The sequence below is a fragment of the Cupressus sempervirens genome, chromosome 11, assembly GCF_028749045.1.
Source record: "Cupressus sempervirens isolate cs-2001-9-10 chromosome 11, ASM2874904v1, whole genome shotgun sequence".
In the NCBI taxonomy this organism is placed as follows: Eukaryota; Viridiplantae; Streptophyta; class Pinopsida; order Cupressales; family Cupressaceae; genus Cupressus; species Cupressus sempervirens.
The window spans coordinates 201,608,760-201,625,457 of NC_143128.1; the positions used below are offsets into that span (position 1 = coordinate 201,608,760).

General features: G+C 35.4%; 1 protein-coding gene across 2 annotated transcripts; it reads right to left on the reverse strand.

The window, feature by feature from the left end:
- Positions 1-631: 631 nt before the first annotated feature.
- Positions 632-10,226, reverse strand: LOC149528880 (ricin B-like lectin R40G2). Of its 2 annotated transcripts, XM_089808574.1 has the most exons (9): positions 10,185-10,226; positions 9,990-10,056; positions 4,027-4,177; positions 3,753-3,875; positions 3,155-3,383; positions 1,937-2,478; positions 1,687-1,809; positions 1,103-1,334; positions 632-971 (listed from the first exon to the last, which is right to left on the reverse strand). In XM_089808574.1, coding segments are annotated over exons 3-9 (1,392 nt in total). In that variant the 5' UTR covers positions 4,168-4,177; positions 9,990-10,056; positions 10,185-10,226; the 3' UTR covers positions 632-969. The 2 variants fall into 2 exon arrangements, with proteins under 2 accessions (XP_089664700.1, XP_089664699.1); XM_089808573.1 differs by lacking the exon at positions 9,990-10,056.
- Positions 10,227-16,698: the final 6,472 nt, after the last annotated feature.

The following is a 16,698-nucleotide window of genomic DNA, read 5'->3' on the forward strand; positions in this document are numbered from 1 at the left end:
GAACAACCACTTTATGAGCCTTCTTGTAGGCACCATCCTCAAATTAACAAATCGACATATTATTATTATGATAATAAGATAATTTATTAATGTCCAACAAGAGACCACAAACGGGTCTAAAAGACTAGAACACAAACAAGGGCCAGAAGGCAGCTAGACTACCAAACGGTGTCCGATAGAAAAGAAATTGGGTTGGATAGATGAAGAGAGTTATGGCTGGAAAGTTCTTATCTATTTTCAATCTTGAGTTTATATACGTGGTGGAGAAGGATGTCATATTCCTCGAATTATCTCTTCATCGGATGTTTGTATCTGTGCATTAGAAATCAACTCCATTTTAATTGATTAGTTTAAATAAGTCGGATGTTTCTTGATTTTTGGGTTTTTGTCTGGCACAAATCCCATGAAACTCTGGTACAAACTTTTATCAAAAAATTGGTGAAGAATACCAAATTTAAATGAAATCAAGTACTCTGTTGAATGCTTTATTTGTGATTGAATCATATATTGTATCAAAAGCTGTGTTAGATCTGCACTTCTACTAAAATCGGTTCCATGGAAGAATGCTTTCTACTTTTGGTTACACTATGCACACATACGCCTATAAATACTGATTGATACTCCTCGCACAAAGAAAACAAAATTCTTATTACAATCTTGCTACATGACACACTCTGAGAGTCACTGTCTTCTTATTAAGCATTGAACAAAAACAAAAAGACATAAAATGTGATCTACATCCTTACATATCAGAACACTCACATACCCTCTATAAATCCAACGCTGCCAAACATCAGAAATCCAAAATGGATCACCCTAGTTTCTTTGATCATCAACAAACTAATAAGACTAGATTGTCTAAATGCCACACTTCTTGAGCACAAAATGTAATTATAATCTAAATGACCCCTTACAACAACAGGAAGCAGCAGCATGTTCCCTGTCTGGTTCTTCTCCACTCACAACCACCTCTGCCAACAATAAGACATACAAAATGGAACACATTAGCCCCTTACATCATTAACATGCTATAAAATTTTGATGGTCTAAATGCCATATTTTTTTAGCAAGAAATGGCATTAAAATCTCAGTGGTGACTTACAATCAACTGGAAGCATTTTCCACTTCTGGTTCTTCTGTTTCTTCCACCCAAACAGAATCAACTCATTTCCATCTTCAAGATTTCCATACTTTCCATCAGCAAGCTTTGCATCTAGATTCAAATGGATGTTACTGACCGGACGGATACACTGATATCCATGTCCAACATCTGCACTTTGTGTCCAAAGAATAGACTCATCCAAATCATTTGCATTGTAATAGGATAGTTCAACCTGCAATCCAGCAGATAAATTCTCAGACCTTAAGATATAACCAGATTTAAGAAAAACGCAGCTCTCCCTACTTAACATTTATGGGGCATAAAGATCTTTGTATTATCTGTGCATATAAGACAATTAAAGATGAACCAGACACCCTTAAAATGTGAGGCACATACCCTCACATTAAGGTATTGTTCTATTAGCTTCTAGTACATAGCTTTCCTATCTAACTCAGATGAGCAGAATTCTCCAAAGAGTAAGCTATATTTTAATTATAAAGTGGATATAATAAATTAGTAGTCCACAATATTTGGCAGCCTAAAAGCGGCAAACAACATGATAGAAATTAAGGTTTTGAACTTACTTTATCCCATTCTCGGTGACCATGTTTTAAAGCCTTCAAATTTGCCTTGCTAACCAATGCAAAGGCAGAGAATCCTGCTTCATCCTTTACTTTATCTCCCCATTCATCAACCTTGATCCAATGCTGTAAGTCAGAGAATGTAAGGTGAGCTTACATGCAAAAACACAGTTCCCATGCTGAGCACCAGTTCAAAAAAATCGAGGAAAGTACCTGCACGCTAATAGTTTACAACTGCTAAAACATTAGGTACCTGGGAAATGTCATCTGCATCACCCAGTGCAAGAACAACTTCACCATTACGAGCAGTCAAGAAATGATCAGGACTTTGTTCACAGTAAATCCTCACAACTTGGCCTTGGGGGATGTGCTCTGGGAAATCATCATGATGATGTGTGTGTACAACATAGGCTGGATCATCTTGATAAACTGTAGCTTCTGGGAATTCATTCTGATGATGTGTGTTTACAACATGTGCTGGACCCTGTTCATAGCCAGCACCTCCATAGTTTGTGACACCAGTTCCATATTTTTCTTTTTCATATGGTGCACCTCCATACTTATCTTCTCCGAATGTTGAATCGCCATAATTTGAGACACCAGTTCCAAACTTTTCTTCTCCACATGTTGAATCACCGTAATTTGAGACACCAGTTGCATACTTTTCTTCTCCATATGGTGCACCACCATAGTTTGCAGCATACTTTTCTTCTCTATGTGCTGCACTACCATATTTTTCTTCACCATATCTTGCACCTGCTACTTGATATTCTTCATCTTCAGTAGCTGGGTTAACTACAACACAGAAAGAAAAACTGCCTTTTAGATGAAAAAATAAAGACAGTTGACATATTATTGTATAAATATATTTATAAAAGCTACAATTTACTTAGCCTAATGTACACTAAGGGGAAATAAGGGAAGAAACTAGTTGTCATAGTATAATCAATCTATATTTCAATATATTAGAGGAAGTTATGGAGGAAATGCAAACAAGGAAGGGAGGTATTTCCAAGGCATCTGAAGAGACCTCTTAGATTTTGGGGATATTACCATATTATATATACCAATGCTTCGACAATAGACAGTAAAACCAAGAAAATCTAACTAAAATTTTGGTGAAGTACAAAATGGTAAGGTAAATGGTAAGGTGGCAAAGGTAGACACACATCCTGGCATCCTTTATCTGGGAGTAGAATATGCCAAGTTAGGGAACATTGAAACTTCCCCACATTTCCTAATACAGGAAATGCAAGGGACGTCCCAGATCTCAGGAAAGGTGTTTTAGCAAAACAATAATCAGCCAAACTCAAAGATCAAACTTTAGAAGAAACAAAAATATAAAAGGTAAAAATCAATGAAAAGTTGCATCTGCGGGTATTGTAAGTATCCATGCCTACCATAGAAAACAATCATCCAATTTCAAAGAATTTTGGCCAACAAATCCTATTGCCTTTAAAGATTTACTTACAGATGGGCACAATCTTCCACTTTTGGTTTTCATGTTTTTTCCACTTAAAAAGAATAAGTTCTGTTCCTTCCTGTATGCCTCCACTTTCCCTATCACCATGATTTGCATCCAAATTAAGATTTGTGTTATCCACTGGACGGATGCACTTGTAACCATTGCCAACATCATCACTCTGAGTCCAGAGAAAAGCTTCTTTTACTTCTTCCTTCGAATATGGGGATGTATCAACCTAGTTCAAAAATGTGAAGAACAAAGGCAGAAATCAGATGGACCTTGCCATTTAACAAGCAACCTCGGGAAACAAGACTTTAATTGGATCAGTCCAAAATCATTTCCTGTGTTCTTGGAAAAACAATAACAATCAACCAGGGAAGTGTAGTCTCAAATTGCATCAGTTACCAAAAAAAATGCCATTTTCCAAACCCTGAACTATAAAATATTTGAGGAGTAACCAATGTTTCTTTTAAAGCCAGAAGCATTCAAAGAAGGTAATTTATGTGGCACCGCACAATCTGAAGGATAAATGACTTATTTGAGTGTGTGTAGTATATTACTAAACATAAGTCTTTTAAATCATTCGCAATTCATAATTGTGTACCTTCTCATTCTCTTCAATGCCATGCCTCAGAGCCTGGCGGGTAGCCTTGTTTACAAGGGCAAATGCTGGAAAACCAGCTTCATCCCTCACCTTTGTACCCCATGTTACATCCATGATCCATTGCTACAAAGCTCAACAGAAGTTTGAGTTAGTGGAAATAAATGCTTCATTCATTAAATTCCTCAATCGATTTGTCATTAGACTTGTATAAAGTACTTGCACAGAATAAAAAAAATAGACTACCTGGAAAGCCCGCAATGAGAAATTATAGTACCTGATGGGGATTGGATTCGTCACGAGGTGCAAGCACCACATTATCATATTCTCTTGCAGTTAAGTAGTATTCTGGGTGAGCTTCGCAATAGATCTTGACAGTTTCCCCTGGGACATCAATGTCCTCCTGTCTTCCAAACATTCTGTTAAATCTGGAAAAGAAATCAGTAGGAAAATCAGTTAATTTTATAAGGAAAAGCTTTACCTAATCAGAAAGGGGGAAAATTAAATAATTCATATTCAAAATGGTCAATTAGCATGTTGTCAGCATAGTGGCATTTAAGAAAGATTCAATTTTTTTCCTCGAAAAGAAACTACTATGCACATCAATTTAGCTTATGAAACAAGACCATCTTCCTCGAGGACTACATCCTTATGTGTAAGTGGATCATATTATGACTTTGAAACTAATATCAGTACCGTATCGAAAGGGCCAATAATGAAATCTTTTTGTCACTATATAGAATATACACCTGAGTCGTCTTACCAAGAATAACAAAATTCAACCTACTGGGATACAATATCTGACCTTATTGACAACTTAAGTAATGTGTGGTCCATCAACTGTCAACGGGAAGTAGTGGGCAGTAAAATCAAATTTAATACTTTTCAGTTTGGCCTATTTAACCAAGTGCACAATCAAGCAGGATTCTAACAGTTCCTTCTAAAAGAAAGCAGCACCTAAGTTCTCTACACTAGTAACTTGCCCTTACAAACCAAAAAATAAATAACTTGACAATATCACCATGTAAAATGAATTAAAATAACATCAATTTAGTTATACTCAAATGAATTGAAATAACATCAATTTAGTTATACTGAAGCATATGTGAATGTTATAGAGAATAAAGTTACTAACTAATTTAAAAGGCACAAACATAAAAATTTAAAACTTTCGACAAAAAAAGGTGGCCTCTGCAAGTGTCACTAAAAAATTTAAATTAGAAAAGGACAAAGAAAATGTATACTAATTTTGTATTTAATTACTGTGACACTAAAATCGGAGATGTTGTCACTGTATTTAAGGTTCATTTGTCATAGTTCTAGCTGAAGATAATCATAATTTCCGTGTTGCTCTGAGTCGGGAATGAAGTTACTTTCCAACAAAGATGTTAGCCTTGAGACTGATTTGGATAGGTAAGTGCAGAAGGTAGAGTTTCAATTAACAAAATTTTAAAACGTTCCATTCCAATACCAACCCCCCAATAAGGCAATAAATATCTTGAACACAATGTCACGGAGGTTGAGTAGACCCACAACTTTATGATTATCCCTGCAATATCATAAGAAGGCATGCAATCTCATCCCCACAATACAATAAGGTGGCCCACTTTTGAGTCCCAAACCAAAGCTAGAAAAAAAGACTGACTTGTAGATATCAACATTTTTCTCTTTTTATGACAAGAAATTATCAGGAGACCCAGGTATTGCTGGCGCAAGAGGTGCCACTGTAAATCATGTCAAGGGTGGAAGATACATACTGAGAAACTCAGTTCACAATCAAATAATCTCACTCACCTTGCAACTGACATCAAAGGTCTAAAGATCATCAGGGATAATGGTTTCCAATTCTTTCTATGGATAGTTGCTCCCCATATTGTGATTACTTTTCATTAAATCTAAGGCCACTGCTCAAACAACACAAACTTATTCCAAGCTGAGTGCGGATAAATTCTCCGGCAAGTATTAGAAATGAATGGCTGAACACAAAGTAATAACACTGGTCTAAGGAATACACTGAATTGCAGGAGGAATCACCACAGGCACAAAATTATCACCTTTTCTCACCTGGCAAATGGGACATTGAGGATCTATTGATTAAATAGAGCTTGGTTAAAAAACCATCAAAGTTAAAAAACCATCAAAGTTGAAGCAAGCTCAAACAAAAGAGAGGTCAAATAATGCCAAAGATTGGCTCTCTTTGGCTGTTTGCTCAGGGGTGTCTATTATCCTGATATACATGAGCTCTACTCTGAATGCTACATACTTACTTTCTTTTGTTTATAAAAAAAATGTACAGAGAATCTTGTGAAAGCTGAATGAACATGGACAATTGAGGCAGATACATAACCAATCAAGGCACTGAAACTGTGATAATTGAAGCCTAATGACAACCAAGCCACATATATTGACAACTTAAAATTACAATTTCGAACTTAAGAATAACATAACATATTGAGACAGAAAAATGAAACAGCAGCTGCAACTGGAAAACAAGCTGCATATGAAATTTATCTACAGGGTAAAGAACTTGCCCAAAATTAAAAAACAAGCTTGTCTGTCCATATATATTGGAATGCTCAAGCACAAGATATGTCAAAACTTCTGAAAGAAATTCAACCACAAAACAATTTGCAGTTTGAAATTCAGTCATGTACTGCAAACTAACAAGAAAAGTAAAGCTGCAAACTGAAATTTATTATAATAAAGTAGAAAGTAGATTTAGCCAAAGTATTTTATTAACAGACAACCAAAATTAAGTGTTGATATGATCAAAGATGGATGAGCTTAAGCAATTGATCACAGAGCCTTTCATAACAGAACCCTGACTTCAAATACACAAAGTTAAGTGCCCAAAATCTGGTCAATTATTGCATCTAACACAGGTGTTGCATTCATCATTGTAACCATACAGAACATACTCTCTGACATATAATGATCCCAAACCCCAGCATGCCTAAATTTACTGGTGGAACTTATCATTGTTAACTACACTGGATACATTTATCTGATATAATGAATGAACCCAAGTACATCATCATGCGTTTCCACTTTCCAGCACTTTCCTAATATTTAGCCTAAAAGGCAAAAAAATCCATAAGGTCAGATCAACTAGTGAGTAAGAAGTGCTAATCAGGCAGAGGTGGGTTCAATTTCTGGCCAACTCACGCTACCTGTTTCATTGAGGCAATGTAGGCTGGATAGGTCATTCTCTCAGATAATATTTTCACTTGTAAAGTCTCAACTTGCCGAAAACTAATAATACACAAAAAGAAACTCTGTTGATGGGATCTCCACATTCCACACCCTCTAAAAGGGATCAAAACGGATTCCCCATTTACTGGTATGTTTAAGATGAACTTTCATGGCACTATGCACATCTAGGGGCAATCCAGGATCCTTAAGGGCTGCATGTGTGATTAGGAATTCAAAAGAAGAACTGATGAATGCTGCATCCAAGGTCACACCTAGGACCAGTAATGAATCTGAAGTTGAAGCTCTCCTCCTTCGTCTCCAACAAGTTCAGTCATGCAAAATTGATATAGTGATCACTGAAGGGGATTCTACGGCCATCATCCTATGCATAAAAATATAAAATGTCATCAAACTATAAAATAGACAATAAACTAATTCAGGCCTGAGATATTCTTAATACCCTAAAGCATTTCTCTACCAAGCACTTGTTGGGAGGTTGGTCCCTCCATCCCCTCTGGCTCTAGGTGAACGTACAGTTCGGCATAGACCAATGGATTTGTGACATGTGCTTAACAACCTCCCATGGATCCTTGTCTTTGGCTGTTGTGACGTTCATTGACAGCTGGAGCTTTTGGTGTAATGGCAGCAGTGATCCCAACAAGTGGTATCAGAGCACTGAAATACGGGTTCAAATCCCTCAGGTCATGCTGAGGGGGGGATTTTTGGGAGGTTGGTGCCTCCGTCCCCTCTAGCTGAAGGAACCTTTCAACATAAACAGATGGATTTGTGAAATGTGCTTAACCGCCTCCTGTGGATCGTTGTTTCTGACTGTTGTGACATTCATTAACAGCTCAAGCTTTTGGTGTAATGGCAGCAATAATTCCAACAGCACTGTTACCAAGAGGTCAATAAAGTGCCAGACGATCAAATCAAGGCCAAGATTATAGTGATGATACAATCACTGGAAGGATGGTGAATTGTAGGAAAGGACTTGCCAACATGTAGGATGTTGTTAACACACAAACTTATAACTAACACTCCAACACTTGGTAGTAAGAAATCAGAATGAGATGTAGTCATTCCACATGCAGTGGCACATGGAGCGCAGGTACACCTGATAGCATTTGGTGGTTATTTCCTACAGACCCCCTAGACCAAGATTATAGTGATTATACAATCACTCGAAGGGTAGTCAATTGTAGGCAAGGACTTGCCAATATATAGGATGTTGTTCCTGCAGAAACGTATAACACTCCACACTTGGTAGTAATAAATAAGAATGGGATAGTGTCATTCCACATACATTGGCACATGGAGCGTGGATACATCTAATAGCACTTGGTGGTCATTTCTACAGCCTCCTATCATGTCAAGCTTCCTAACAGCCAATTTTGGTAGTTCAAAAATTGAATAATAAATGGAGCCGTACATTGTTTTGACAGGATGCACTGAGCTAAATGGCATTTCTGGGCAGAATCACAGACATTAGGATGACAGGCACCTTCTTCTTTCAGGGTAGCGAAAAGGTTAAGTAAACTCTAGCATATTGTCCACTTGTTGTTAACAAATATCTCAAAAAAAACTATATATAAGAAGCCGACAACAGTACTTGTGAGATCTAATATATGGGAAAAGCATTGGACCAAACATGTCCCAACAACTAATGTTATGGAGCAGTATACAACATTCAAGCTCTCTCACCTAACATCTCTAAGGCCAACAAAGTCATCAAATTTCTGCAGAGGCACACTGGCTAGGTCAGGTACTCCAATGGCACATACAGTTCACAATTCATCAAAATGTAGGAGGATGAATAGCAATCTACTTTAAGTCCCTTTACATAAACAAATAACATGTTGAAGCCAGTTAGGATTTGATATGTGTTTTCACCCAGAAAATTATTAAAATTGTTGGTACTCTCAACTGTTTCTCATGGTCTGTTTTGATCAGGCACGGAGCTGAACTTTTTACAAATACTGAATCCACCCAAAGAAGGGCAGATTCCTGATATCCACTATTTTGCTACTGTATATATTAAAATAGGAGAGGGTCAAAACAGAAGAAGCAATAAGCAGAATCTAAAGAAAATTTCCAGATCTATGCTTAAGTGTGACATAGCATATATAACCAAAATCAGGTATAGTCTAAACCAGTATGAAAATATAATAAAATGTGTCTGAAACGGTTGATTTTAACATAAGTTTAATATGGCAGAGTCGTCCAGAATTGAATGCAATATTTGTATATATTTATTTTAACCATATCAATATAATTCTAGCAGACTTAACCAGAATTGAGTATGGCCTTAGCGGTTTTAACCAGAACTAAGTGGAATAATGACATGTTAACCAAAAAAGAAGGCACAATATAACCTGTTCAATCAGAACAAAAAGCATCACACTATAATTAAATACAAGGCAGAAGATCTGGCTTAAAAAATGCAGAAAGTAAATCCAGGAAAAGTCTAGCAGACCTTTGCCCAAATATAATATAGTAGATTTAAAGTTAGTGTAATATGGCAGATTCAACATAGATTATACATCATGTAGCAGAAATAATCCGAATTAAGTGTAATATGGCAGATTTAATAGGAAAGAATACAAAACTAGACCCCTACAGATTACTTTATATTTCAACTCTCTTCTAAACCGATCAACTCAACACGCTATGTTAACAGCATGAAAACGATCAAGAACACAAAAAATACTGATTTAGAAAAGGGCAGAGGGCTAGATGCGCGAAAAGAGCATCAGATCTTTAACAACTATGGGAGATTCGACCATAAGCAAAGTAGTATGTCATATGTTGCCAAACTTAACTAGAACATAGAAGATTTTATCAGTTTCAAGTCTAATGAAGCAGATTTTACCGAATTTAAACTTAATATGTAGAATAAAAAAGAATTGATTACGCCATTAGCAGATTTACTGAAATCAAGTATAAAATTGACAAAAAGAAAGGAACTTCACTGTAAGCTACCTTATCTTTTGACCTCCCAACAAAACTACACCATAAAAACAAAATTTTGGTGCCAAAAAGGGCAGTAACCTGTAATTGGTGGAAATTACAACAGATTTTGGACCGATTTCCTGTCGAAAGCAAGTTCCACAGGATGCTGATATTCATTCCAAAAACAGAAAAGGTAAACCAATGTCTATTTCAGGCATGGCAAACATTTGTTCAAACATTCCAGTGGAAGAGAAAATCCAGAATGTTCCTTGATACAAGCATAAATGTACATACCTTGGCAAAAGCTTAGGCCTGATTGCTCCTCACTGAAGCACTGAGTGTATAGGAGCAGTGAAGCGTATTTATAGGTTAATTTTTCGGTTGGTTTTTATAGTGAGATTGGAGGTAATTAATACTAAAGTTGACGTTATGGGGCATATGCTCGACGTGTGCCAAGAATCCGCGTAGAGGAAGCGTAGAACTAGACCTTGTTAGATTTTTAAAAAGACTACTTAACTTTAATGTAATTTTTTAATAAGTAAGATATTTAAAACCCTACTGAAAAGTTAGATGACTAAGGTATTTAAGAAGTGAAAGAAAAGTGGTCCAATAGGTTATCCACTAGCAATTAGATATATACACGTGTGAGGAGGTTAAAGGTGGATGATTGTTTTATGGTTAAGTAACATAGAATTTGACATAAAATATATCTAGTTTATCAAATGTATTTTTTTATAAATTAGAAATTGGCCAAATAATATGTAAGATGGTAGAAAATTATTAGTCCCTATTTTGCATAAGGCAGGGTACTAATATTTTTTCTAGTGGCAACAATTAATTAATTTGAATGAGAAACAGAGTGTGAAATTCAAAGGTTTTGGTAGCAATATTTTTTAAATCAAATTTTTAGATATAATTTCTTATTTTTCATTGGTCGAGAGCAATTTTCTCAAGGGTTATTGTTATCTACCAAAAATGCGTCGTGTTAAGTTTGCAAAAAACTTAACCTCTTGGAGAAACATGGAAACATTCCAAGGTTGTGGGTAAACCGTGGCTGGAATGAATCTTCGAATTCTAGGTCAGCTTCCTATCTGGTAAATCACTTTATACTACCTGAAATTGATTCTTTTTATGGAGGAAAAGGGAAGAAGGATAACAAAAAATAAAATTCTAAATCCTAAGGGTGATACACCAGAATATAAAGATGAGAAATGATACTGTTAAGGCACAATAAAACTTTACTAAAGACCAGTTCGACATAGGCACAATATTGATATCAGAATACCCAAATACAACATGAGAAGGATTGACCTCAATTCAATTGCTAATAGGAATAAGAACATTCACAATTAGCAACTAATATGAAAATTTAGATCACAACTCACAACCTATATGGGTAGCAAATACTCTTTTGCAGATGCTAAAAATTATGACATTAACTTCAAGGATTCAAGAATGAATCACAAAAGAACTAACATCAAAATCAGAAAAGGACTCAAATGCAACAAAAGAACCCAATAATGGCTTCCAAACCGCTCTTTATTCCAGCTTCAAAGGTAACAACATAATAACACTTCTCAAAACTGAGTTACAAGCAATCTGCAAGTAACCACCATGAAGGACCTCCAGAAATCGCTCCAAAATATGTCTCTACATAAAACTAGAACCCTCTAGAATGAGTTGAAAAACTCATACTTATGCCCCTTTTACCCAATTGCATTTAGAAAGTCATAAATGCTAGGTCAGATTCAGCCCTAAAGGCCAAATTGCAGTCTTGAAAAGACTTCAAAAAGGGGTACAAAAAAGCCCAAAAGGTATGGCCTGGCAATATCATCAACTACCCCTCATAACTGCAGTCACATCTCCAAGCAGACTCCAAAAGTCTCCAAAAAAAAAAAAAAAACTTCTCTGGCCTCCAAGTCCCATCAACACATGACTCAATATTTAGTCATAATGATTTGCAAAGAAAAATAAAATACTTATTTCTTTGCACAATAATAGTTATTAAATGATTTATATTTTGTGACAAAATATAAGGCATTTAATATTTATTAAATAGTAATTTATTGTATTATAGTTTGTTCTTTTGTTTTAATAAGTATTAATCATTTTATATAAAATATCGAGTGATATCATTTAATCACTCAATAGTTTATTAGAATAATTAGTATTTACTAAAATAATAAGAATAAATTACACTATAATAAATTATTATCTTTACAAAAAAAAGTATTTAATAAATCTTTTAGAAAGAATCAAAACATTATCATTGTAAATAAAAACAACCTAAGTATTGAGCAAAGGTGAAAGGTTATGTAAAACATAAGACCCAAAAATGGGTGCCAAGCTTGCAAAGAAAAAATGACTCCATACATGCATGGACCCGAAATTCTATTAAATGCAACTTAGGATTTGATAAAAAGGAAGTCAAGGGTGAAATTGGTCATTTCGAATGCATGAGAGAGCAAAGATAAAACATGGCAGGGCAATTTGGAAACCCTAGCTGCCATGAAGCTTAGACCTGTGATTTTCTTACTAGATTTGTGCTTTTGTTGTATATCTCGCTACTTTGGAGGACACCTAACATATCTTAGATCCTGGCTTGAAAAAAAAACCTTCTTGAAGCCACCGACTAGTTATTTTTTGTTGTTGAAGACAAAATCTACTTTTCCCTGTGGGTCTTCTGTCTTCTTCACTGGGCATTTGAATCTTCACTTTATCTTTGCTGTATTTAAACACCAAACACCCAACTTGTGGCATAAAAAAACACTTCAGTAAGTATTTTTTGCTTTGCCATTACTTAAAAACTGAAATTTTTTTTTACATTTTCCTTTTTTGTGGATTTTCCATTGCTTGTTGTTGGGTTTCTTAGGATATATGTTGGATTGAAAGATGTTGCTAAGTGTCTTATGCATCTGTTGGTTATAAAAGAAGTCGCCTTTGCTATTGAGGATCCTCTTGCTGAAAATGAGTCTGGACTTACTATCCACCTTTTTCCCAAACGTTTAATTACAATAGCCCACTCTTTTTCCTTATCTCTGTCATATCCCGCTTCATACATTGCATCCGAATGAGCATCTCTTCTGCATTTGGTACAAGATCAAGATCTACATTTCTGATTTAAATCTCATGCTATAGATTTGCTGGCCACCATTAGAGAGCTCGTTGTTACACTCGCAGGCTTCAATGTTTGAAAGTAATAAAACTTTGAAACCCTTGATGCCTTTGGTGGTCTCCGAAATTTGTTTCTTGATTGTGCATGTTCTGCCTCTGCTAGTTCCAAGCTAATTATGAGTATATGGTGGAAGCTTCAGTATTATCCTTTGGAAAGCTGATTTAATTGCCACTCCATTGATTGTTTGTCATTTTAAATTTTAGACCTATGATTTTATAAATCTAGAACGCACACTGTAATATCAAAAAAGATATAATTAGCTTTGCTATAACATATCAGAATAGATATATGCTCTTGAAATGTGTTCAGATTCTGCTGGCCTCTTGCTGAGTTAGTAACACATTTGATACCCATGCATATGTTCCTCTAAAATCTGCATACTGATACTAAAAATTTTGTGTACTGATACAGTTTGGAATTACGTTGAAACATATTTCTTCTTGTTATTGTAGTAAGACCAACACCTTCTCTTGTTCTAATGAATCAATTTGTAGTCCTTGCTTCCCAACTCCTCTATTAAAATTTTCTTGTCATTGCATTTTGAGAAAAGGAAGCACGTCTTCCAGTTATAGTCTTTGTTTATAGTTATAAACTGGCTCTTTTCTTTTCATTAAAATAATTTGTGGTTGCATTAAGACTGTAGGCAAATCTGTCATTATGTCGATCTTTTATACTCTCATCTGTATTTGGATGAATTCTTTGTTTCATTGGCATCATTTATTTGCTGTTCATCCCACCCTACCTCTGCATTTTTTCCTTGCCAATGGATATGCTTCAACATTCGTCATATTACACAAAGGTTTTGCTAATGTCAAAATGAACCTTGGAACTTGAATTTTCCATTTGCCTGTTGCACATGTTCATAAGTAACTTGATAGATTATAGATGCTTCCAAATGGATTTATTGCTTGATTTTTTTGGAGCATCTTTTAGGGTCATTGCACCATATAGAGTCTTGATCCATATTTTTCGAGAATCCAAAGCTTCTTAATACAGATTTGTTAGTCTGTTCATCTTTTATATTCTGTTGCATGTCTTATGAGGTTCGAGAACGGGCTCATGACACTCACAAACTACCCTCTATGATCCTATATTTGATTTCCTTTTTTTAAAATAAATCCATCATATGAATAACTCTTGGCCAATGCACTGTATCTTTTTTTAAATAACAATATTTAAATCATTCCTTGTAAGTACGCTGCAACAATATGTAAGTTTATGACAGCATCTCTAGCCTAGCATCATTAGCCCAAGTTATGTCTGCTTTAATTAGATGATGGCTAAAGCCATGAACAAATACAAGGGAGATTTTCCACCAACTATAGAGATTTAAAAATTTTGAGAAATAAGATAGAAGTGGTGACACAAAGCACATTGCTTTGGAAGACCATCTATGGATAATCTTCCAAGACCACTGAGAAGGAAGCATATGACAAGGTGTAGGAACCTAAAAATAGTGGTGAATAAAAAGATGCACAAACAACATAAGACAAAGAAGATAATGTGGATGGTACTAAGGGAACAATAGAAGAGGCCACAACTGAAGAAGAGCAATAAGATGTATAAGATGTATGAGTGCTAATGTTGTTTCTCTTATTTTCTTTTCAGTGGAAAATGCCCATTTGTATTTGGCATCCACTCTATTGTACAATACCACTTGATTTTCAGTTCCTAATTCCATGGATGTGTGCCTTAACTTGATTAACCTATCAATTATTGCACCTTAATGTTTAACTTGATCATCAACGCTTAAAGAATCATACTGTAAACCTTTGATTGTCAAAATACTTTCTAATTCTATGAGTTTTACACATATATGATCCATAGTCATTAGAGGGAGTCTTTTTACTACTTGTGGTTTGTTGGATTGATCAGACTCTGTATTTTCTTCATCTTCCTCATCCTCATGTGCAACAATTAGTTTCTTCTTTGGTTTAGCTTCATCATCTACATGATTTATTTTCTTTGATGGGATTCCTAGTAAGAGCTTGATAGGGGTTTGTGTTGACCCCCTTCTGGTGATGATCACCTTGCCCTTTGGCCTCTATTGTGTCATCTTTTCTTGTACATTTTTATGGAGATCTTCCTTCACCTTAGGTTCAATTATTACAACCTTTCTCTTTTCTAGTGGCCTTTGGCTTTACAATTGCAAGCTCTTTTCCTTTGCCTTCCTTAGCCTCTAAGGGTTTTCCAGACCATTCTCCTTGTTCCATCTTGCCTCAAAAACTTTTCTTTTTCTTTCCTTCCTTGGGTGTGTTAGCTTCAGAAGTTAGCTCAGCAATACCAGTCTCATATGTTCCATATTGTTGGGCAATAGCATCAATATCATATGCCAATAGTGCAATAACTACTACCATAACATCATCTATATTTACATCATAGGGCATTGGCCTCAACCATGCTACCCTTGGTAATAGTGCTTGTGCATACACAAAATTAGTGTCCACTATGAAACATATTTCATAATAATATTGGTCTATAATAAACTTTGGAATCTTCATCTTGTTCCTCATTTTGACTTTGAACTCTTCAAAATAGTGGCCCATTACTCCTTCAAATTCTCTCCCAATCTATCTACTAGCTCATTTAACTATTGCTCGATAGTCCTATTCCTATCCCATCTTATCTTTCCAATGGTAGGGAAAATAATTTTGTACATAGAAAAATATGTACACTAATAGGGAACCAAACTTACAAGATGTGTTCTTTTCTTTTCTTACTGCTTTTAGGATCTCTATGAGTTAGTGCAACTGTGGCTCAGAAAGATCATATGAATGATCTTTCTTCACAATTTTGTAGCCCAAATCAACTACTACACAAGGTACACTGTTCAATCTACTTGATTGATAGAACTTGTGTGCAATCACATGAACAAAAAATTCAATTAGTGGATCCTCAATGCTTTCTATTGACATTCCATATCCATTCCACTTCGCCTTGGTTAGGTTTTCAATCTCATTATTGGTTTTTCTCCTTATGCTCTTTAGTTCATCTAATGTAGAATGCCTAGTTACCCTTCGAATGATTTCCCTATTAATCTTTATTGACCCACCTTCCAACCAAATTTTTCATGTCATGAACTTGGCTGAGCACAATCTCGATCCATTCATTCTTGAAAACTTTTAGAAAACCTAGGGCATGGGTTAGCCCTTTGTCAACAATGATCTAGAATTCATCTTTCAAAGTTCCATCAATGCATAGCTTGTCATATGCTGCTCTAATTTCAAAACCTCCAATATTTTCAATCTTACATTAGTAGTGTGATCTCATGTCTTACACAGTCAAGACTTTGGGTATAATTGATGACAACACTCCAAAATCATCAACAAGGGTTTCAATGTTAACTAAAATTTTGAAATTGGGTGGAGGCCTCTAATCATTCCTAATGATTTGTGTACTATTATCCTTTATCATAATTTTACTTCCTTAAGCCATTATGAACTAGGGTTTTGAACAAAAAATTTCAAAAATACCTTCATTTAATACTTTACTCGGCACTGAGAGTAATACTTACTTCACTTCACAAATGCATTCATAACTTGTTGAGACTCTTTTCTTTGGTCATTGAAATTTCTTCTATTGCCTTTACATCTTCTCGTGAGCTCTCTGATCACTTAGTGATTGAAAATGAAT